This window comes from Notechis scutatus, chromosome 7, assembly GCF_049901735.1.
Source record: "Notechis scutatus isolate UNSWTSFEM ecotype Mainland chromosome 7, rNotScu1.2, whole genome shotgun sequence".
NCBI lineage: Eukaryota > Metazoa > Chordata > Lepidosauria > Squamata > Elapidae > Notechis > Notechis scutatus.
Window position 1 is genome coordinate 317905 of NC_142015.1, and position 23852 is coordinate 341756.

Consider the following 23852-nt stretch of genomic DNA (forward strand, 5'->3'; position numbering starts at 1 on the left):
TGAACTTTTCCACTAAGCGGTTCTTGGACTCTATCTGCACGCACGCACACCCCCCCCCCAGGGAGGAGCCGCCCAGAGGAGACTGGCCTTGCCTGGGAGCAGCTTCTCGTCTCCTCCTTTGTCCGCTCCCTCTGCCTTCAGCTGCCGGAGGAAAGGCAGCGCAGGATCCAAGGGATGCGTTTCAAAGGAGGGAAGGAGAGTTTCGTGCGCGCAGGTTTCGGCCCGTGAAGGGCAGCTGAGCGTGTCCGCAGGGGCCCTGCAACACGGCCGGCAATCCAAGGAAGGCAGAGGAGGAAACGGCTCCCGGCCAGCTGGGTCAGAGCCCCACTTCATGGAGAGCGAGTGCCGGCCATCCAACGGTTCATCTCGTGACCGTTCAGTTTCAACGGCACTAGAAAAAGTGAATGGTGACCCTTCCCCCCACCTTTGGGGTCATGACCCAGCGCCCCCCAGGGTCACCTGACCAAAACTCCCATTTACGGCGCTTGCAGCCTCCTGGGGTGACGGGTCCCCTTTTGCAGCCTCCTGGCCAGCCAAGTCCATGGGGGAGCCAGGTCCAGTTAAGGTCATAAAATAGTTCAATGTCTCACTTAGCAACATAAATTTTGGGCTCCACTGTCATGAGGACTACCTGCATCGGTCTGGATTTGCCCTCCCTCCCTCCCTCTGATGCCCCAGGAGAGAAGGGGGGACCTTCCCACATGACTCTTGTTTGTCCCTTGGCTCCCAGCAGGAGAACAATTGGGCCACAAAGTCCCCCCCGCTTTGGCCAGAGGTAAACCGGAGGCTTCGGCTCCCTTGGGGCTATGAAGGGAAGGGGCCGGACACAGCTGGAGGCAGGTGGAGGTTCTCCCGGTCAGGCTCCCCGGATTCTGGGAGCAGAAAACCCCAGGAAAGCTCCGGGGGGGGGCTTTTCACCCCAACCTCCTTCCCCGGCATGGAGAAGCTTATTGACGCCTGGCGGGGGGCGGTGGCCTCCATCTCCCCCTTGGAGAAAGGGGATCCTGATCCTTTAGAAGTTCTTCGGTCTCAGTTCCTCAGTTTTCTTTGCATTTTCTTTTTGTATGTTGAGCTCTAGATTAAAGGGCATTGAAAAAGTTATATGGAAAAAGGAAATTCCATGTTGCTGCTAGTCAATAAGTTGACTTTCAGCTTTGAAAACCCCACCCTGGAGTCCTTTGGCCATGGCCCCAACAGTGGACAATTTGCCTCCTCCGGGGCCATGGAAATGGTTTGACAAAACTGCCCTTTTTTTGTTTGGTGGTTCTTTTGATCTTTGTCTCTTCTCTCCTCCTCCTTGAATGGTCAATATAAGGGCAATTTTGTAATGCTGAGAACTTAGCATTATTCTCTCTTAAACCAATTGTAATTCTAGAATAACTGGATTAGGAAGCAAAGAACATTATTTGAAGAATAAGAGTTTACTCGGTATTAAACTTGGGGTGCACAGTTGCTGGGGAAGAAATGAGGGCCAACCTATCTATTGGCATGTCAAGGACTGAAATTCCAAAACTATGCAGGCCCAGGTCAAAGACGAGTTAATAAAATAATTACTTTTAAATGTAATGTTCAGTTAAATATATTTAAATAAGATGACTTCCCTTTTTGTCACTTAAACATGTAAAATTAATCTCTGGAGGGGTGTACAGCCACACTCTAAATATATATTGTACTGATATCCCATGTTTACAGTTTTATATAGTTTTAATTATGCTACATATTGTCGAACAGATTCATTAATGTGTTGTGATAAGAAGGGAACTGCTGTGTGTTCCTCCAGAAAGAGAACATTTTTTTCTCAATGCCCCAAGGGGCCATTTGCCTGCGGGGGCTTTCGGTCAGGAGAGCGAGGAAGGGGTCTGGGAGGAGCTCTTCCCTCGTGCTCACCTTGAAGTCGCCTCTGCACTTAAGAGCCGTGTCCATGATTGCACAGATAGTTTCATTTGTTTCATTTTGTTTGTACAGCTGAGAAGTGATTGTTGTATTCCATAAAAATATTTCTAGCTGTGCAACCCTTTCAATCTACCCAGTTTCCTACTCATTTCTGGAGCACAAGGCTGCTATTGCCAAGAAAACAATATGGACCTGTCAGTTCCAGAGTCAAGGTGAACGCTAGACTTTTTGTCTTTCATAATTAGAATTTACTCTCTGTGGGTGGCTGTTTAGTGGATCGGCCCCAAAGCTTTTGACATGGTGTCAGGGGATGAATCTCGGCCTCATAGCCTGGGAATGGGGACCACGATGGGCAGAGTCCTCTGGGCTGCTGAGCTGTGAGGAAAAGAAGATTGCCGGGTTGGGCTCGTCCATTGAGAAGTTCAGTATTGTTAATGTGAACCTGGCTGAGTTTGTTTTATGACCCCAGCGCTTGATTAGCGTGAGGTGTGAATATAGCCAATTACGAAGAAATCCTGTTTGAGCAAACTCTATGGCCAATCCTCCATTCCTAATATATGGGTCTAACCCCACGATCAAGGAGGAAAGCTATAGAGACTCTAGTCTTCAGTGCTAGTCTGAGCTAAATACAAGTAATCCTTGCTTAATAACTTAGCAGTGGATAGAAACGGACCCAGGAGAGAAGCAACCTCGAACTAAGGAGGCATTTCCTGGTGGGGAGAACAATGAACCAGTGGAACAGAAGTTGCCTCCAGCAGGTGTGGGGGCTCCATCCCTAGAGGCTTTTAAGAAGAGATGGACACCCCATTAGTCTGGGGTGGGACAGGGTCTCCGGCTTGAGTGGGGGCTGGGCTAGAAGAATGAACTGAGGAAGTTGGTTTAGAATAGACAACAAGGGAAGCCAGGGAAGAAAGGATAATTCAGCAGAATCCAGTCCAATCCAACAAGCTTTCTTTCTACCAATTCACTACCAGCAGAACATTTGTGAGAAGCTGAAAGAGGTTTGCATGAGTTCTTTGGGCACGTTGTGTTGCAGAAACAAAATGCTATTGACTAAGATCTAGCGGTGCAAGTGTGCATGGAATAACATCCCTCATGATTGATCAGGTTAGACTTTAGATACATTATTAAATTAAATGTGTTTTTCCAAAATACTGGTATTCAGACCTTAATAGGCTGTTATCAAGGGGTAGAATGGGTTTTAACTGCCAGATAGTTTGAGACAGGCTGATGCAGAACCCGCATCCAGATGTGTGATAGTGCAGTGGCTTCAATTATTGTTGTGCCTTTAAGTCTTTGCAACAAATGCAGCACTTTGTTTAAAATGTGAATGTTGAGGCACGCCTTGCAGTGTGAGTGTGGGAAGTGTTGGCATTGTTCTGCATGCTTGATAGCCTTTATTACTGCAGTTGTGGGCTTCACTTGCTGCTGTGTGTGTAGATGTACTGATCTGAACAGAAATTAAGTTAATGGATTGTGAAGATTTCCATGGCTCCAGAGCTTTGGAGGGATGTATTTCATAGAAGGGGGGTTCACAGGCATCATCTAGTCCAACCTTTTGCAATGAATCGTGCAGGGTCTCCCAGTGCAGAGTGGAGGGAAGGAGGACTTTGGGCATTTTTGTTAGTGGTTCTTCTTCTAACACAGCCCAAATCTGCAGCCACCCTCCTAGCACTGTCTTCCACTCCTGAGTCATGTTCAGCTGGTTGTCGGAGTCCACACCCAAGTCCTTCTCGGCTGCTGTGCTTCCAGGCCACGAATCCCCCATATTGTTTGTGTGTCCCAAAAGGCAATTCCTTACGTTTCTCCCCGTTGAAGCTTCCAACCTGCTAGGCTGATCTGCAGTCTTACTCTGTCATTTTGGGCGTGGGCCAGACCTCACAATGTTAATGTCAACTTCCTGTTGGATAAGCAGCCACCAGTCCTACCGTTCAAATTGTTAATGAACTAGTCAAATAATATTGAAGAGTAGATAATCTTTGAAGCAGCTGCTTGTCTGGAGGAGGCTTCCCTCTCAGCAGCATCTCCTCTATCACGCGGAGGAGATTCCCTGCCCCTCTCGCTCCCAGGAAAACAGCCCCGTCCCTTGCCTGCCCCTAAAGCAGGGGCGAACCCACCCCCCAAGCTGGAACAGAATGAAAGCGCAGTTTCCTTGGCCCTGCTTAGTAACACTTGGGGGAAATTCCAGGTTGATGTGTTGAGCTGAGTAACATGCACCTAGTGAACGAGCCAGAAAGCTCAGTGACAGCTATACGGAGTCAGTCTCAAGAGGCTTTATTTCCTTCTGAGCCACCCAGCCTCTCTTCAAAGTTGCATTCGTCCTCACTCTTTAAGTGGTCGATCCAGTCCTGCAAAGGGGTGGATTTCTTTGCCTCTTTTTTTCATATATTTTTCTTTTTACAAATGCCAACCTAGTAGTTATTTTATGCAGCATCAGAGGCAGCGACAAAGGTGGTGCTGATGAAAGTGTAATTTCTTGGCAGGCGGTCCAGCATTTTCATGTGGGAAACACACAGCTTGGATTTTGTGCAACTGCTCCACCCCTCCATTTCTCCTCCTCTTTTGTGCCCCTATTGTTTTCCTCCTCCCCTTCGTGTTCAGTCTGTCAATCCCAGTTAATCTGTTTTGATTACAGTAGGTCACAATCTAAAGTGCCCCCACCCAGCCGCCTTTCCCAAAGCTCTCGTTCACTCCTCTTAGTTGCTGTGTCCCATGGAAATGGCAGATACGGCTGGGAAACCCAGTTGCACAACTCCTCACTTTAGGGGTTTCTCCAAATCTCCCAGTTCAGCTCCTTGTGTAGCGTGCAGCACTTTTAGGCTAAAACAACATGATGACATGATTTCCAGTCCTCAAAGTCAGTCTCTGTGGATTCAGAAGGATGGTATACCCTTTGTATACATCCGAAGTGTGACTTCGAATTGTCCCGGGGACAGAGATCTTGAAATACATCTTCTGAATGCAGTGCCTAGCCAACCTGGGCTCATCAGGATGAAATGCTAAGGGAATAGAACTCATTGGTACTTGGGTGGAAAACCGCTGGGATCTTTCAGGCTAAGAAGAACAAACATCTGGAAAAAGGCAGTGGCAGCCCCTTTCCAAATAGTGGCAGGGAAGTTACAGTCATGCTGCTGTGAGGTCACCCGGGTACGGCTGAGAGATGAGTTTGAAAGTGACTTCACATTTCTCTACTGCAAAAGAAGGCGGGTTCCCTGGTAGGAAAATGTTATTTAAAAACTCCCTTTTTGCATCCCTGTTGTCCCTTAATTCAGGATGGAGTCAGGGCCAACTGGATGGAGCTGAGTGCTTACTGGCCAGATGCTCTTCCTGCCGTCCACGTGGAGTTCGCAGCAGATACTTAGTAGTAGGAAAATGTAGTATACATATTTAAATGTTTAAACTCTGCTCACATATCAGACATTCTAGGATAAGCCTATGCATTTTTGGCTCCGATTCCAAAAAGAAGCTTTGGAGTGCTCAGGGGCCCAGATGTGGCACCTCTGGATGTTGCTTTAGGAGAGTAAAGATCCATATGGTTCCACACCAGGGATATCCTGAACATCCTTGAAAACCTGGATATTCTTCCAGGCTTTGGGTACGATGGTTTCCGAGCTCTGTTGCTTTTCTTTGGTGCTTGGAGCTTATGGATGATTCCCTCCCCCCCCCCTTTTATTTCAATGTTCTCTACTTTTATAAAGCATAAGCCACCCTGAGTCATTTACAGTCGAGTGTCCTCTACATTCAATAAATGAATAAATAAGATCCTTATGAGCGGGCCCTGTGGAAGGATTCCGTCCCCGTGGAGCCGGGATTCCTCTTCGGTTCAGCTTTCTTTCAGGGCCAAGAAAGGCTGCCTGGTCTTTCTCCTCACCCTTGTTGCCTCCTAGCCTTGCAGGGTGATGGGACATCCTCTAAACCAGAGCTCTGACCTGGACCGTGGCCAAAAGTCCATTCTTCGTTCTCTAGATGGACGGAGAGATTCCCGGATGATTTGCTGCCCCAGGAAGTGGGCCAGGAGCAACCTTTTCATTACTGCCGATTGGAAGAGACCGTTTCCCTGTAGCTGCAGCCGAGATAATAAGCACAGCTTCATTGGCCAGTCAAGATAATAAAGTGCCCTTTGCTTGGAATGGTGATGCCGCCTCTGGAACAGGACAAGGCCAGACAGACTCAGCGCTTGCAGTGATAAAGCGGTCAGCCAGCAGTGCAGCTGAGATTGGCTGTTTGGTCCAAAAGTCCATTTGGTGGCCTGGAGTTGGACATGTCAGATGGGACTACAGTTTCCTCAGTTCTGTGGCTAATCCATGCCCAGCATCCAGTAACATTCACCAAGGGTGTAGAACAGGCAAATTAAAAAATGGCTCAGGAAGGACTTTAGAAGTCCCAGCCAGTGCAGGCTCGTTATTTACTTATTAGTTCCGGGCCTTGAAGAGGATCGACCCGACGTTCTCCCTTCCCGTGAGGTAGATTAGGCTGAGAGGGAGGAGCTGCCCAAAGCCATCGGAGGGAAGGCTGGAACCCGAGTCCATTCCCAAACCATTCTGCTGCGTTCTGGGCTTGGCTAAACCGAAGGCACCAGCACTCCAGGCCCTGCATTTCCTTCCAACCCTTCAGCTCTTGGAGGTCAGTTCAACCTCTTTGTGGCTGCCTCTTTTCAGGACATTTTCTATCCAGGGAAAGAAGAAGCTCCACTTAGAAGGGAGAAATTCCCAGAGAAGGGATGGGGCCATTTCACTGAACCACCAGGCAAGTCGAGGGGAAAAGGAACCCACTTCGTTAGTTGTTCTCCATTAAGTCCAGAATAGCAGAGATGGAAGGGACCCGGAGGTCTTCTAGCCCAACCCCCCCCCCCCAAACAGGGGTGCGACCGTTCTTCATATGTTTCAGTGTCCAGCCCCCTTATCCTCTTTGTTGCTCTTCCCTGCATTCTTTCTAGAGACTCAACATCTTTTGTATCGTGGTGACCCGAACTGAATGCAATAGTCCAACTATGGTCTTACCAAAGCAGGTTAAAATGGCACTAACAATTCACATGACCTTGATACTCTCACCCTGTTAATACAGCCTAGGACTGCATTGGCATTTTTGGAAGCTACAGCTAGGACTGCTAGATCCTTCTTACAATTACTGCTCTTCAGCCCCACTGCAGGCTTTCCTGTGAGTGTCGTTCCACTGAGTGGGGTTGGTTAGCCAGTCAGAAATCCACCTGGTAGTGATGCTGTCTATCCTACATTTACTATCTTACCAAGAAGCAGGTTGTGGTCTATTTTCTCAAATGCCTTTTCTACCTGGCACAGTAATTTAGTCACTTGGTCAAAGAAGGCAATAAGAATATCTGGCATGATCTGTTTTTGACAAATCCATGTTGGCTTTTAGGAATAGCTTTCCTTGTTTCTAGGAGTTTGCAGATCTGTTGCTTGATTATTTTTTCCAGGGTCTTCCCGGGTATTGATGTCAGGCTGATTAGTTTGTAGTTTCCTGGATCCATTTCCCCCCCCGCTTTTTTTTTTTAAGATGGGAAGCACATATGTTCTTTTCCCCAGGATCTTTGAAAGATTTGGTTCAGTGGTTCCAAGATGAGACTTGCCGGCTCCTTCAGAAGTCTGGGATTTAATCCACCTGGTCCTGGTGATTTGAACTCGTCTAGAGTGGGCAGGTGTTCACTTGCCATTTTCTGGCCTATTTTGTCTTCTATGGTGTTGCTTTTAATAGGCTGGACTCCTCCCCCACTTTTGCGTGAAGACATGGCGAGGAATGAGTTGAGCAGCTCTGCTTCCTCCCTGCTGCCCTTCACTTCCTTGCCATCTTCTTCTTTTGTTGGACTGATCTTCTTGTTCTTTACATGTCAAAAGAAACTTTTTTATTATTGTTCTATTTTATTGCAGTGAATGGGCCCTCGGGCAACCACTATTGTCTTCCTGGGCAAACCTGCCCAAGTCAGTGGTATTCACAGGTGCATCGGAAAACAATCTTGGCCAATTCCCCCCCAAATTCAGGTCCCAACCCTGAGGCGCATTGCAAGAAATATCATGAAAATGGTAACACTTTAAAAACTGCAAGTGCAGCGTGGCGTCACATGCTAAACAAAAAGGTCAGCCAAAGAGAAGTCATGTTACCCTAAAGAAAGCGTCAGTCCTGGCTTCCCTTGCGCTTGCCTGAGAAGCTCCTCTCACACGAGCAGAGGGCGCTTGTGCTCACGCGCAAAGTTCCATTCACTGGAGCATTGTGAGTGAGCACCCTTTGCTCACACGAGTGGAGCTTTGTGCACGAATGCAAGTGCTGCTCGTGCGAAGAGCTTCATGCGCGCATGCTGGCCCACCACGCAGAAATCCAACCATGAAGAAAGCTAGAAAGCAAATCTATTTATTCTGTCTTGAAATTGTGGGAAGGTAAATATACTGAAGTGAATCTGAAATTAAAAATGCTTTTTATTCTAATCATTTTTGTAATATTTTAGTGACATGAATCCAGTTATATTTTTATTGGGAGCCACTTCATCTGCTTGTATGAAGGGTAATATAGAAATGAATATGCACATCATTTCCGTCTCGGGAAAAATGCAAAAGACAAAAAAATTTAAAGCATCCCAAAGTACGTGTTATGTCAGATTGCAAAGGAAGCAATGTTACTATACCAACATAATCCTTGTTGTGAATTAAATATAGTCTAGCTTCAGTTGCTAATACTGTGAGCTGTTGAATCACACACCCGTACACATGTTTTAATTTACTGTCAGCTGTTCAGCTCAATTTCCCTTTGAGGCCAATTAGAAATGAAGGCTTCTCTTGTCAACAAATGCCGTATAATTAAAGGCAACTGAGATGCAGAGAGTCAAGTTTCCAGGCGGCTGGCTTTAACCGCAGATGGGCTCTGGGGCTCCGAGCCACCCTCCTTGAGCAAGGCTCCCTTAGAGTGGATCTGCTACTGTACTCCAGCTCTTGTACGAAGATCAATAGGGAGCAGCAAACCCCACCCTCCCTCATAACCAATGATGTTCCCTAGTTGGGTCATGAAATGTCTGCACACAACCAACCAATCTCAAGAGAACTCCACTGCCTCAGAGATTGAGGGATTGATTTCCCCTTCAGAGCAGAAGCCTTTGGGGAGCCAAGGCTGGACTTGCTTCTGGAGGCTCAAGACCACGAGAAATGATAATGCCGCTTTATGCCGCACTAGTGAGACCACACTTAAAACACTGCATCACAATACAGAACAGATGCTGAGACCCTAGGAAGGGTGCAGAGAGAAGCAACAAAGATGATATTGTTTATTAAATTTGCTTGCTGCCAATCTTGTTGTTATAAAAGGTCTGGAGACTAAATGGTATGAGGAGCGTTTGAGGGAACAAGGTACGTCTAGCCTTTTGAAGAGAACAGTTAGGGGGGTGCACAATAACCCACTTCCAATGTTTAAGGAGCTGCCACAAAGAAGACCAGGTCAACCTATTCTGCAAAGCCTCTGAAAGCAGGACAGGAAACAATAGACGGAAGCTTATCAAAGAGCAATCCAATCTAGAACGAAGGAGAAATGTCCTGACAGGGAGAACAATTAACCAGGGGAGCAGCTTCCCTGCAGAAGTTGGGGCTGCTCCGTCACTGGAGCCATTTAAGAAGAGACCGGACAGCCCTTTGTCCGGAATGGTGCAGGGTCTCCTGCCTGACCAGGGAAATGAACCCCGGAGGCCCCTTCTACCCAGAGGTTTCCATATGTGGCTTTTTAGAGCAGTGTTTTTCAAATATGGCCATTTAAAGATGTGTGGGCTTCAACTCCCAGAATTATTTTTAAGGTATATCTTGGGCAGTTAAAAATGGTCGGGACGGCAGCCCTGCCCCTTGTCGCCTGTGCTGTGCTTGACTGTGTCCTCCTTGCCACTCTGATGCTCCTATGGCAGCCTAGTGTGATGACCCGGGGTGGGATAAAAAATAAACACAGTCACACACAAAAAAACCAGGTAAAGCCCCTTTTATTCCTTCACTTTGCTTCCAAGCTCCAAATATCCTTGACTGGAGACCGAAAACTCCCACACTAGCAGTTACAAGAAGGAGGAAATGCCGCTTAAACTAAAAATGCTTATAAATTATAAAGAGTAAAAAACAACACAAACCAAGCAAGATAAGGGCTTGAAGATGTCCACAGATAACAGAACACACACTGGGAAGGACACCAAACTCAGAGAGGAACAATAAACTAGAGATATTTCCACACTTTGTTTCCAGCACTGGCCCATACGCATGTCTGTCCCCTTTATCCAGTTGTCACAGCTGCAGCCCATGAAGAGGATCGAGGCCCTCTCCTCCCTCGTAGACCACATTGCTCCCTTCTCCTCTCCTCCCTGAGTGCCCTAGGATGGAGAGGGGATGGGCCTGGGTCCTCCTCTGACTGCCCAGCCAGCCTCTGCCCTTCCCCAGCCTCCTCCACAACCTCGGGAGCCACACTCCCACTCCCTGTCGGCTGTTCCTCCTCTCCCTCAGAGTCCGGCTCCACCAGTGGCATGACACCTCGTCTTCTCTCCTCAGACTGATTTCCCAACTCACCTAAACTTTTGAATACAAACCCTTAGTGGGGAAAGGGGGTCCCTCACTCCCCCTGATTTTTGCTGCCCTGGACTAACTTGTCTCTCCCCCTACAAGGCCTGCATGTGCCCCGAGCATCATAAAGTCCATCTCTGGTATTAATGTGAGATAATGGGCGTTAGGAGGAGGGCGCACATTTTGACTAGAAATGATTGACTCGTGGTTAGAAATCCATTCCAGGCCCTGGGGTTGGGTGATCTCTCTGGAGGACAGCTCTTCAATCTACCAGTGGCCTTTCTGCGGCCACCTCTCCTCCGTCCAAGGACTCTTTTAAATGCCAAGCTCAGGGCGGGGAGGGAGGAAAGGCCGTTTCCGCACAGCAATATCTCAAAAGTTAATTGTGTCTCTGCAGGCGTGAAACCCACAGACCTGCTTTATGCTTCAGGGCCTCTCAGAGCCGGGCGAAGGGGGCTCTTCCCTTGAAGGGCGGCCGACCTGTTTCCCTTCTGGACGCATCAGGGTGGTGGCTCCAGGCCCTGAATCAGAAAGACGGGCAAAGGGACAGTGATGCCTGTCTAGGGTTGCTGAAGACCCGTTCAATCAAGGATGCAAACAAGTTTAAAAGGTTGGATGCCGAAATAAAAATCTGTATCGATGCATGTGGTTCAAATCCTTCCCAGCCTTTGCTTCAGTTCTGAGTCACCAGGAGCTGCCTGGACCTGGGGAATATTGGCTCCCTTAGCCATTTCACACCATTGCCAGGCTCCCAAAGCGGGTCCAGCCCCCCCCTTCCCTGAGATGAAGGCCAGGTCGGCAGAAGAAGAGGACAGCAGCATAAGTCGTAAATCAGGACTCCCATCGCCATAGGAATCAGTTGGGAGCTGTCCAATGTACATTGAGGGGCCCGCCCTTTGCAGGAAGTCTGAGCCGATCCCTCCCTGGGTGAGGAGAGCACAACGGGGAAATAATTTTCTAGGCTGTGCGAGTGTTGATTTTGTTTATTGTTCATCATAAGCCTGATTTGCAGAGTGGCGCGGTGGCCTAGAGGTGAAGACTCAGCAGATGCAGGTTGAGAGTTCAATCCTAAGCAGCGACAGATATTTCGCTATCAGGACGCAAAGAGAACATCTCTGCTGCGAACTCCTCGTAGGCGTCAGGAGGGGCATCCAGTCAGTAAATGCTCCTATCAGCCGTCTAGTTGGGACATTCTAAAAAAGGAACTCCAGAGGGTTCACCCAGAGTAAAGCTTTATGAGAAGATCCTCCGAGGTACAGAAGAAGCCACGTCAAAACCCTCTTTTCTTCTTCCCTGGGGCACCCGCAGTTCATTGGCCCCCAATTCCATGCGGGCTTTTGTTTGGGGGGAATTGTTCAAAGGCCTTGGCCTGGTGCTTCTCTCCTCTCGGGCAGCAGAAGGCGCTCTGCAGATATTTCCACACTTTCCCAAAAAGTTTTTAATTTTTACACATCTCTTTACATGATCAACGCGGTTCCAGATTATAACACTTATACATAATCATACTTTCATTTCCACCAATCTTATATAATATCATCTCATATCATTATCCATTTCGCTTATCTTTAAATAAATTTCCATTTTATATTTCAATTCATGAATTCAATATCAATATCATTTCATCCAAATATAGATTCCCAGTTCTTTATCCCCTATTATTTCCGTTTTTAGCTTTCCACCTATTTTATTTAACATTACATATCATTGTTGTCCTTAATTTTCCCTAAGCCAATTATATAGTAAACAATCTTAAAAAAGAAAGAATAAAACAAAACCAATACATTTAGGATCCACGTGGTATATCCCCTCAATCTAATTTAATAATCCATTCCCCAACTTTGAAGCATATTAACATTAAATAATCAACTGTATATTTTAAAACATGTATATGCCCCATTCTACGACCTTCCTTGTTCCAGTAGTTAAGTGAATCACCAGAAGGCCACAAGAGGGGATCCTGTGACCCTGGGATGCTGCAACCGTCATAAATATGAGACAGTTGCCAAACATCTGGATTTGGATCCTGTGGCCCTGAGGAGGCTGCAACGATCATGAGACAAATGGTCCCAAGTCGCTTTCCAGGGCGGTTGGGACTTTGAAAGGTCACTAAATGAACCGTTGTAAATCGAGGAGGACTGCCTGTGTTTCCAGGCAGGCAAGGCCTTTCCCCTAACAAATGAATCCGGGTTTCATTGGGCTTTTTTCCAGCTGCCAAAGCCGCTTAGCGATGGGCGCAGCTGCCACTCTGGAAATCGGTTCCAGACCTGAGTCCCTCCATGGAGGCCCACTTGCCCACAATGGGCTCGGGTGTCCCCTGAAATGCGGTTCTGGGTGCTTCCTTGCAGCTCCCCAAGTGGACCCTCTGCTTGACAATGAGTGACGCAGCCGCCCCCAATGAGACCTCCGCTCTCCCTGCCCAAAGCCAGCCAGCCTTTGACCGCTTCTCAGAAGACGACCCCGAGTACCTGCGCCTCCGGAACATGGCTGCGGACCTGCGCCAGGACTTCAACCTGATGGAGCAGAAGAAAAGAGTCACCATGATTCTGCAGAGCCCCGTGAGTAGAGCCCCCCCCCCCAGGGTCTACAAGCTGCGGCTGGAGAGTTAAAGCGAGGGGCAAGGAGGACCTTCGCCTGGGCTGGGCTGGGCTGCCCTAAACGTTAGGATCCGAAGCTCCCTCTTGGGACGGAACCCCCAGTGCTCTGCCCTGGGCTGAGGAGGGAGCAGGAGAGACGCAGCAGCGGGGAAGCTGAGGGAAGCCAGCTGTGGCCTCCCGAGCTGCACGCCAGGCTCTCCCCTCTTGCCCTGGGCTGAGGGGGCTTTTGCAGCATCCCAAGAAGTGGGAAGGGCTGCTCTTCCTCTGCCTTGGCCCCTCTCGGCTGGTGCGGCTCCTGTGGCATTGCCCTGCTTCCTTCGGGTTTTCTTCCAGCAAAATCCTCCACAGAATTCCTGGTGATTCTGGGGAGCTTTTGGGTGCGGACACTGGATAAGAGGCTGGGCAGGACTGCCAGCCTTGGGGCGGCCCAGGGGGACCGCAGGGGCCTGTTGGTAGATTTTCACCCCAGCCCTGTTTCCAGGTGGAAAGTTCCTGGAGTTACCAAACAAAATGGGTTTTCCTGCTTCTAAGGTGTTAATAGAAAATAAGAGAAATTTGGGAGGAGGGTTCTAGTGAAGAAGGATGCTTTTGGGCCCCCATAAAATTCCACGCTTAAGGCCCAGGGACTGCCCAGTAAAGGACTTCACTGGCACACACACACACACACACACACACGGTGGGTGGGATTGTTCCAGAGTAAGAACAGAATGGTTTTCAGCCATTCCTTGCAACATCAGCCTGACCAGGAAAGCTTGGGAGAAAACGGGGGATGAAATTTGTACGAAAGGACTGTGCTCCATTGTGGTTCTAGAATGGGGGGGGGGGGGCAGTGGGTGACCCCACAAAGTGCCCCATGGCATCTTAGAGAGACAAACCTCAGGATCGGCCTGCATGGGCTTTCAGGGTTGAGTCTTCCTCTCTCCTATCCCAGGGGAGCCTCCAGGGGTTCCTCCGCCTGGTTTCCAAATGTCCACGTGGCCAGTGCACCTGAATTGCAGCCGCCCCTCAGAAACCCCCCTGGGCGACCTGGAGAGTGATTCTGTGGTGTCTTCAGTCCTTTAGGGAGGAGCTGGAGAGCCTCATCCAAGAGCAGATGAAGAAAGGAAACAACTCCAACATCTGGGCCCTTCAGCAGATAGCCGAGTTCATGGCCACCACGGCTCCCTCCGTCTTTCCTCCGTCGCCCTTGAGTACGTGGGTCTCCCACCCGGGGTCTTGGGGACACGTTTCCGAGCAGGTGGCCCTCCCCCTGCTCCCCTGCCACCCTCCCCGCTTTCCCCGTTGGCTGAGCGAGCTTGTGTGGATGCCCATGGCTGGATTGCTCTCCCTGGAGCTTAATTCCTCTCCTGGGCCTCCAGGTGATGGAGGGGTGTACAGGGCTGACCCCTTGGTGGCCTTCTGTTCTTGGAAAGCCCAGCAGACGGTGGGTGCAGTGAAGACCCCAATGCCCTCAGTCCACGGGGGTCTCCCCTCTGGGCCACCCAAGCAGCAGCCCCTCCCGCTGCCCTGGCCTTCTTTGCCACATGCTGCTGCATGCTGCTAATTGGGTGGCTGGTTGGGCCCACCAGGGAATTCTGGCCCAGACGGAGAAACGTTGCCTTGCCCGATAAAGAAACCTGCTCTTTGGGAAAGGCTCGCAAGCGCCTGCAAGAGGATCAGTTGTGCATCTGCTCTAAACTTTGAAGCAAGCACAGAAGAGGAAGAAGGGGCAGTGGAGGAGGAAGCCCCTTGAGTTAGGGGTCCAGCCCCAAAGCCGCCTCCTCCTCCTCCTCCTCCTCATGTTGCTCAGTTCCATTTCCTGGCAACTCCATCCCTGGTTTCTTTTGCAGACCTTTCCACGGTGACCCCCATCAACGACCTCCACAGTGTGGATTCTGTGTCCCTGGCCAAAGGGGAGCGGCTCATGCGCTGCAAAGTGGCCGGGGTCTATCGGCTGCTGGACCTGTATGGCTGGGCACAGCTCAGCGGCACCCCAGTCACGGTGAGTCGTGCCGTCCTCCTCTCTCCTGGCCCAGCCTTTGTTATAGGTGGAAGTAAAACTGGGTTTCTTTTTTGAACAAGGTTGCATTTTGAGCTTAAAGCAAGGCACGGTCTTTTAGAAGGACCTAAGATCCTCTCCAAGCAGCGGAATGAACAGGTCATTGTTGGGGATCCTTCGTGAGCCATTAGGCAGAGCAAGGAGAACCAGGACTGAGCTACAGACCAGCCAGTGACTGAGCCGTTGTTGGCTGCTTATTTGATACTCGAGGCAGGGTGCCCCAGGCCGAGGCAGTGGAAGAATTGGGCGCTTCGGCTTCTCCTAGTCTTCAGCAACCCAGGAAGCCTCGGTGGATAATAACTCCATCTCCCCACTAAGCCTGGGCAAGAGCGGTGTTGGCTGGCGTAAAGGAATGTGTGGCCCGGTCTACCTGGAGAACAGCAGGTCAACTCAGAGCCATGGTCCCCCCTGCTTCTGCTCCTGGAAAGCAGCCCCTATTCTTGCACGGCTCCTCAGACCAAAACCACGTAGGCCGGCCTGCTGCAGGCTCTTACTTTCAGACTGGCAAGATTCTGCTTAGGGAGCCTTAAGAAAGTGGGATCCTGTTTGCTTTTCTGGGGGAGGGGGGTGGGGGGGGCTGCTAGGAAGGCAGAAACCCTTGGAGACGGGCAGCCCTTTAGACCACCAACCGGAAGGCTACGGGAGGCGGAGGAGCAGCACCTTCAGTTGCACCTGGAAGCCAAGTGGCAACCAGTGCAGTGGTGAAGCAGCCGGGACACCTGGGCAAGAGTCTTCAAGGGCAGCTCCATATAGAGTGTGTTGCAGTAGTCATGAGGCTATCAGGTCTGACTGTCTGAAGAGATGATGATGATGATGATGATGATTATTATTATTATTATTACTCCTTCCCCTTTTCCTTGTTTACAGTGTTGATTTTTTCCCTTCCTTTCACAGCTGAGAGTCAGCAAAGAACAGGAACATTTCCTGGTTTGTCCTGAAGGCCTTTCCTGTCATGAAGTTACGGCATCCAGCTTGGTGAGAATGCAAAACGCTCTTCTCTCGACTGCAGTTCTGAGTTCTGCAGCCAGCTTAGTTTCTCGCTCACGGGCGTCTTTAGGAGCAGCCTGTCTAGAGGGAAACGGCTCATCCTGAAAAATGGGGGGAGGTGACAAAAAAAAAAAAAAAACCCTCTAGAATTTCACGGCCAGGCTGCCCCTTGGATGACGGCTGCCCAGTCGTCCCATGTTGGCTTCGTGTGCTGGAGAATTCTTTCCCCCTCCAGAGGTCTTTCTGGGGTGGCAGACTCCCTCCTGAGTAGGTCTCCTAAGCAGGACCCGCGGGAAGGAAGGGGCTGGTCCAGCAAGGGAACGTTTGAGCCAATTCAGGTTGGGCATTTGTGACACCCTGTTCTCTCTATCGCTTGCGTTTGTTGTTGTTCGGTCCCTAAGTCCTGCCCGGCCCTTCAGAACCCCTGGGCCACAGCCAGCCAGCTTCCCTCCCCCACGGACTGAGGCAGGTGCCCGTCTTCTCATCGGCTGTCCCTCCCCCTCCCCCTTTCCTTCACAGGTTAAAGTGAACATCCTGGGGAAGGTGGTGGAGCAAGGCAGCACCAGCTTCCCAGTGGACCCCCAAGGATTCAGCCTGCACTCGGCCATCTATGCGGCTCGGCCTGACGTGAGATGCATCATCCACCTGCACACACCAGCCACAACCGCAGTAAGGGTGCCGGGGGGGGGGCAGGACGGGGGTCCACTATCTAGCAGAATGCTGAGACCCGGGGAACAGAGCTTCAGGCTGATGGATGGACAAGGCAGGCATCTTCTCAGAGTCCCATTTCCATTTGCCTCCTCCAGCCCTCTGGAGGCAGTTCTCACAGGTGTGTTACACCGTAGATCTGTTCTGTGTGGGTTGAGTGTGCTGGGATAGTTGACAAGCCAGATGCAATCCAGTGTGGGAAGCTGGATGTTGATGCTGCGCCAGAGCTGGCCTAGAAATGCTTTGCGGAGGGTGCCCTGCGCAGCCCCCCGAGGGGAAAGGAGCAGCTGGAGCCCCTGTGATGCCACCCAGCAAGGAACCCGGAAGGCAGGAGGAGCCCTCTGGGAAGGGGCCATCGAGAGTGGGAGGTTGAGGGGAACGGAAGGCAACTTGCTTTTGCTCTCCTTCCCACACGGAGCAGTCGTGGGGTGTCCCGGGAAGGAGGCGTCCCTCGCTGGCCCAATGGGTCTGGAGGGCGGCATTTCTTAGTTAGCTACCACTCCAAGTGTGGAGGGTTTAAATGCCAAGTCAGTTTGGCCAACGGTTCTGTTCGCATCTTGCAGGATATTATAACATAAAAAAAGGATGAAGGTTGCATTCTAGATAGTTTTCTGTTTGAACCGGAAAGGCATTCGGAGCACGTAGGGAGTTTTTTATGCACAGCTAAAACGTGGGAATCTTTGCTTTCCTTCCTTCTCAGGTCTCCGCCATGAAACAGGGTCTCTTGCCAATTTCCCACGATGCACTGCTGGCAGGTGACATGGTGTATTCCGACTTCAATGGTGAAATGGAGGGAGAGGCAGACAGAGTCGAGTTGCAGAAATGTCTTGGACCCACCTGCAAGGTCAGGCCTGCGAAGTGTGGTTTGTGTTCTGATGTAATCTTGGGTGTCAACTAAACCTGTGCCCAAAGTGGCCTGTGGGGAGAGAGAAGAGAGAGAAGAACTCGCAGCGCAGATGAAGTTTTCGTATTCTTTAGCTGTTTGCATCAGAACCTGTTTCTTGCTGTTCCTTTGGGCAGGTTCTAGTGCTCCGAAATCATGGCCTGGTGACCCTTGGAGACACAGTGGAGGAAGCGTTCTACAAGGTCTTCCATTTGCAGGCGGCCTGTGAAGTCCAGGTGAGCCCCGGAACGACAGAAGAAGGTGCAGGCCTTCTGCCTTGCTTTGCCTCATGGAAGGAGGAAGGAAGGAAATGTTCCATTTGGCAGGAGATGCCTGCAAAAATACTAGTCCTCTCTCCCTGCTCCTTAGCCTATAAAGACACTATGATGACTACTTGCTTGGAGGGAGGGGGGATAGGTTTGGGTCAATTAGTTGTGGGAAACATTTTCCTAATAGGCTGTTTTTGGTGATATTCTCATCTTCGTGGTAACTTGCTCCAGTGTGGATTTCCCCTGTCACACATGACAAGGTTGTCCTCCCTCCCTCCCTCCCTCCCTCCCTCCCTCCCTCCGTCCCTTCCTTCCTTCCTTCCTTCCTTCCTTCCTTCCTTCCTTCCTTCCTTCCTTCCTTCCTTCTTTCCTTCCCGATGCCACATGATGTGCATTGTCAATATGCTTGCTAACACTCTGGTTGACTAAGATTATATTTGATTCCATGGTTATAAAGTGAGGCTGAAGGGGGCCTGCAGGCACATGACCTGGAGGAGCAGAAGCCCTTATTTGGCTATGACTCCCAGTGGGCCTTGCAAGCATGGCCGGAGCCTGTAGACCGTGGCTGGGGGTGTCAGGAGGCGATGCACAGAAACCGATGCTGGCTCAGGCTGCCTTCTGCCTTGGGCCCTGCTTGGCAGTCGCCGTTTCCTCCTGGGCCTCTCAGCTTCTCTCTTGCCATCTGCCTCCCCCAGGTCGCTGCCTTGTCTAGCGCTGGTGGACCTGAGCACCTCATCCTCTTGGAGGGGGAGAAACAGAGGCCTCACGATGTGGGACTGGTCCGATGGGCTGGCAGCACCTTTGGGCCCATGCAGAAGAGCCGCCTGGGAGAGCATGAATTTGAGGCGCTGATGAGGATGCTGGACAACCTAGTGAGTTTGCGAGCAGAGAAGCTCCCCCAATACGTCCCCTGACCTTGTCATAAAACTGGCATTCCTCCAGGCAGATTTTGGTAAACCCAAGTGGGTCTTTGGAGGGAAAGAGGCAAACTTGAGCAGGCGGGTTTTGCAGGGCTTCTGCTGGCCCATCAGACTTGGGAGCCGACTTCTGAGCCAATGAGGGACCACATTAAACACACCATCTCCACACGAAGCACCCGTGGTAGATTATTGCTGGGTTCACTTCAGGGCTCCGTGGGGTCTTCCAGCATCTCTATGATGTTCCAGAGCCCTTTTTCTTTTCAGAATTGAAAGAGTTTTGCAAGACAAAATTGGTTCAATTTGTCCTCATTCAGCAGCTTTAATTGGGACCTGCAGCTGTATCAGTAAACAAACCAGTTGCTAAATAGGAAACCACATTCCTGCAAGCGTGTTTTCCTTTTCCTCCATTCCCCTGGAATGCTGACCCTGGTGCTGGGATAATTAATAACAAGGAAATTAATAGTTGCATTTACGCAACGGGAAATAGGCATTGAAAGGAACATACTTGTGCTGGCAGCTCAAGGATTTCCCATTGTGTGCATCCTTACTCTCTTATAATCCCATCTTCTCCAATCTCTCTGCTTTGTAAGGATACAAGTAAGGCATAAATGAGACGGCCTACAGCATTCTCCCCTCCCCGCTTTGCACAGCGGAGAAATTAGAGAAGAAGATGTTACAAGAGAATAGGCAATGGAGAATAACACTGGTCTGTTTATGTGGCACACTGGAGGCTGCCATTGCCAGCACAGTGCTTTCAAAATGTATTCCCTATTGTGTGCTTGCTTAATCTTCTGTAATCCCTTCCGCTAATCTCTCCATTCTGCTTTCGGGGGGCAGAACAGCAGGTCAGGCACAGGCAATGCACACTGACTGTAATGGTGGTCATGTGACTGAGCGACGCTGCAGAGGTGGCAAATACGGGCATTGGTCATAAAGATGTTTTGGAAAACGTCACGCACACATACAGACACACAGGGGTGTATATGTAGAATCCTCGCCCAAGAATTTTTACAAAACGGGAGTCCTTTCAGGGCTTTGAGTCCCATTCCAGATGCTAGAATTGGCAAGAACTGGATCCCAGGCAGATGTGTGGCAGGCAGGCGGGCGCTTGGTAGGAGCAGCGATGTGCAGCGTCTTCTTTCTCCCTCCCAGGGCTACCGGACTGGCTACGCTTACCGTTACCCATTTGTCCAGGAGAAGGCGAGGCACAAGAGTGAGGTGGAGATCCCAGCCACCGTCACCGCCTTCGTCTTCGAAGAGGAGGCAGGGCCCATCACCACCCTCCGGCAACACGCCCAGAAACAGCAGAAGGAAAAGACCCGCTGGCTGAACACACCCAACACCTACCTGCGTGTGAAGGTGGCTGAGGACAGCCAAGGCGGCGCCAGCGGCCAGAGAACCAAAGCCACGGTTAGAAGAGAGCGGGCACCTTCTTGCCCTGTGCGCAGAGCAGAGGAGGGTAGCCGAGGAAGGACAACCATCCCGTTGGGGGCTGTAGAAATTGGGGGGTGCCCAACTATTGATTCCCCTGACAGGGAGTAGATTAAGGAGCAGTCCAGCAGAGCAGATTGGCAGGATATCCGGGAATATGGGGAGCAGGAAGGCCAAAAGCCAGCGGAGATGATAGAGCTTCCAGCATGGCACCACTGGACAACAAAGCCCAAAGGGGACGGGGGAAGTTTAGGAGTTGGGCCTTCTGGTGTCTGTCGCAGGCCTGAGCGGTTTCCCCAGAAGGAGGCTCATTCCGGGGATCCAGAAGTCTCACCTCCCTTGGCAGGATTGCTGGGTGGCGCCTGCCTTCCAATGAAGCCCATCCCAGGCAGATGTAGTATCCTAGAGGACGGGGTTGCCTGCCTCCCAGCTTGCCGGCTTCCCAGAGAGGCCCTTGCCGGGAGCCAGATGAGAGCGTGTTCCCAGCTGGGAAACCGCAGGATTGGCTGAGGTTGGTGGCCTTGGAAGGAAGAGGCAGGGCTGAGCAGCCGGGGTGGAGAATTCGGACACAGGCGAGTCAGAGGCTGCTCCAGGGGGCTGCAGAGGACCAGAGCAGCTGCATAATAGAAGGACAGGAGAGTCAGCTGGCACTTCCTGCCTTGACTGAACCTGGCACGCAGAAAGGTGGCATTTCCCGACGGCAGTTACAGATGCAGCCGCAGAACCTGCCTTCTTACCAAAACATTTAGCACAACCTGTGTTGGTGGCCTGATCTCCACACTGTGCTAGTTGCCAGACCACGTTAAGCAGCCCTGAGCATTGCCTGGGTGGGTAGAGGAAGCCAGGTGCCCCCTTCCCTTCCTTCTCAAGCTCCTGGGGAGCAGGGCGGAGGCAGCCATCGAAGGTTGCTGGGAGGCAAAAGCTGACTTGGCTGCTTTGCTCTCCAAACTCCGGGCTCCTAAGGGGATTCTGAGGGCTGCTCCAGGGAGGCCCCTTCGCCTTTCTTCAGCCAGCCTCCGTTTTGTTGTCCCCACGCTCTGCAGTGGATGAAAGCGGACGACGTGGAGAAGTCCAGCAGTGGCATGTCAATCCGCATTGAAAACCCCAACCAGTTTGTGCCTCTCTATACAGACCCGCAAGAAGTCCTGGAAATGAGGAACAAGGTACAGGAAGGGGGTTTGGCTCCTCCGGTCGCTGTCTGAAAGGCCCCCTTGGCTGCTCTCAGGGCTTCCCAGAAAGAGGAGAGGCTCTGGGTGAAGAAGGGGCAGCTCGGTGGCTTGGGGTGGCAGAGGTGAGCAATAAGCCATGGAGGCCCACAGGGGGCTCGGCCTTCCTCTCGCCTCCCCCCCCGGTGGCTCTGAGGGGGAAAGAACCAAGCAGCCCTTTGGGGCTCCTGGCAAGCAGAGCAAAGGAACCAGCTGAGCGAAGGCCCTGCAGGGCCCGCTGAGAGACGGCCTTTTACCAAACAGGACTTGCAAGCCAAAGGGGCCACCCGGGTTGGAATTTGCGCCCTGGTCAAGCCAGCCTCCTGTGTTGGACTAGAAGCTCTCTAAGCCCCCTCCCCCCTTGCAGCCCTGGAAGTCTGGGCTGGTCCAGTCTTCCCATGTCCCCATTTGCTTGGCACCAGGAAGGGCAGCGGCCTCTTTCTGCTCGCTGGTGGCGTCTGGCCTTTCAAGGGGAGGGGCTCTTCCTGCTCAGCTCCTCCCCATGACAGGCCCGCCTGTCTTCCTGCAGATCCGAGAACAGAACCGCCAGGAGGTGAAATCAGCCGGGCCCCAGTCCCAGCTGCTCGCCAGCGTGATTGCAGAGCAGAGCAGGAGCACGGTAGGCGTTGCAGGCTGGCATCGGGGGGTGGGGGGGCAGGCTTGGCGGTTCCCAGCCTGTGCTGCCCTCTCCCAGCCCTCTTCAGCCCCAGCCGTGGGGAGCAGCAGCAGCGAACACCCCAGAGGGGCTGGGGAGGCACTGAGGGGAAGCTCCAAGCTCCGCCCTCAGCTCTGGGTCCAAGGGAGGGGCTCCACCACGCACCTCCTGGCTCTTGTTTTGCCAGGCCTCTCGGGCCCTGGTTACCAGTCCCTCTGCTGGGTCAGCCACCGGTTTTCTTTTGTTGGTGTATCAGATGGGAAGAAGTGGGTTTGACTCCTTCCCCATGGGGCACTAAGGCAGGCAGAGAGGAGGGTGGGCGCATAAAGTCCCCTGCCAACTGTCAGAATGTGAAATTGGCCAAAGCGAGGGAAGCCCAAGGCGCTTCCTGCTCTCGGCTGAATGGCAAAAGGAGCATTGCAGGGGTGCAACCTTGCATCCCCCAGCTCTCCCACACCCATGGGCCCTGTCATGGTGCGTGTGCAAAGGGGACAAAGTCTCCTCTGCATTGCTGCTTCCACCATTGTGTGCACACAACCAGCCAGCCACACAAACACATCACAGTTGCCGTTAGAAAGTTGGCTTCAGACTCAGTTGTGGAGAGTTGTGGCATGAAAACTGCCAGGGGATCGTTCTAATGCATGACTTTTGTATATGCTTGCAGTCTACCGAGAGTCATTTGGCCGATGGGGAGATGAAGGACGACTCTGGCGTGGAGGCCTCTCTTGAGCCCGAGCCGCCCAACCCCTTCAGCCAGCTAACCGATCAGGAACTGGAGGAGTACAAGAAAGAGGTGGAAAGGAAGAAGCTGGGCCTGGATGGTAAATGTCCTGGGCGGTCGTGGCTACTAAGGCTGCAGGCTTGAGAAGGACCGCAGGGAACACAGGGAGGGACAGTTGAGCTCGCATTTTTAGGGTCTCCAAAATGGTGGTGGGTAGAAACTCAGGAGAGACGACTGTCGCTCCACTGTCTTTGTTTCCAGTCTTGAGTGGCTTGTCCTTCTTCTCTTCTGCCATCTCCTCCCAGGTGAAAAGAAGGACAGCGGCCCAGAGGAGGAGGTGACGTCCCCTGAAGAATCCACCGCCAGCCCTCCCGAACGGAGCCCTACAAAGCCTGTGGCAAGGAGCCCGGCCAGGTCTCCCTCCAAAGATCCGGAAGGTAGGGGCGCCTTTGCGGCCAAAACATCCGAGGACCATCAGGATCTCTACAACTGCTAGACACCGGAGGAGGGATGGCCACCCGCGTGGGTGGGAGGGACTTTTAGAAATCGTAAAGAGAGATTATATTGGCCTGACAGCTGGCTAGAGGTAGAGGAGAGAGAACCCCGGTCTGGCCACCATGGCTAACAGAATAGGGCCTTAGTGGGTCAGCTGGATCACCTGCCGTGATAGATCATCAGAACTGATTGAGAGGGAATCTGGGGTGTCCTTCAGTGTATCAGAAAAGTCAAGGTGGGGTTTTCAGTTATGAGAAGAGTTGAGGCTGCCATCTTGACTTTCTGGACAATTCTCTTTTTATTTTAATGCTATTAAAATTTTACAACAATAAAACTAATACAAGCATAAAAGTAAAATAATAAGAAAAATAGTGCAGAAAAAAAAAATACATGCGCGCGCACACACACACACACACATATATTATATATTATATATATAAAACTTCCTTCTCTTAAAATAGAACAAATAACCTTCCTATATCCCATCTCTTACCTCTAAACGAACCTTCAGAGCCTTTTCATTCC

The 23852-nt window shown here is 51.2% G+C and overlaps 1 protein-coding gene across 1 annotated transcript in view; it reads left to right on the forward strand.

Annotated features, from left to right (window-relative positions):
* The window catches only part of ADD2 (adducin 2), a 34013-nt gene that overhangs the window by 5161 nt on the left and 5000 nt on the right, over positions 1–23852 (forward strand). Inside the window, 13 exon segments of the mRNA XM_026684712.2 lie at positions 12767–12976; positions 14070–14205; positions 14845–14996; positions 15948–16028; positions 16560–16709; positions 17449–17592; positions 17769–17867; positions 18596–18772; positions 19973–20230; positions 21295–21414; positions 21986–22075; positions 22776–22932; positions 23138–23269. Of these exon segments, the coding sequence (XP_026540497.1) occupies positions 12794–12976; positions 14070–14205; positions 14845–14996; positions 15948–16028; positions 16560–16709; positions 17449–17592; positions 17769–17867; positions 18596–18772; positions 19973–20230; positions 21295–21414; positions 21986–22075; positions 22776–22932; positions 23138–23269 (1879 nt within the window). The 5' untranslated portion in view covers positions 12767–12793.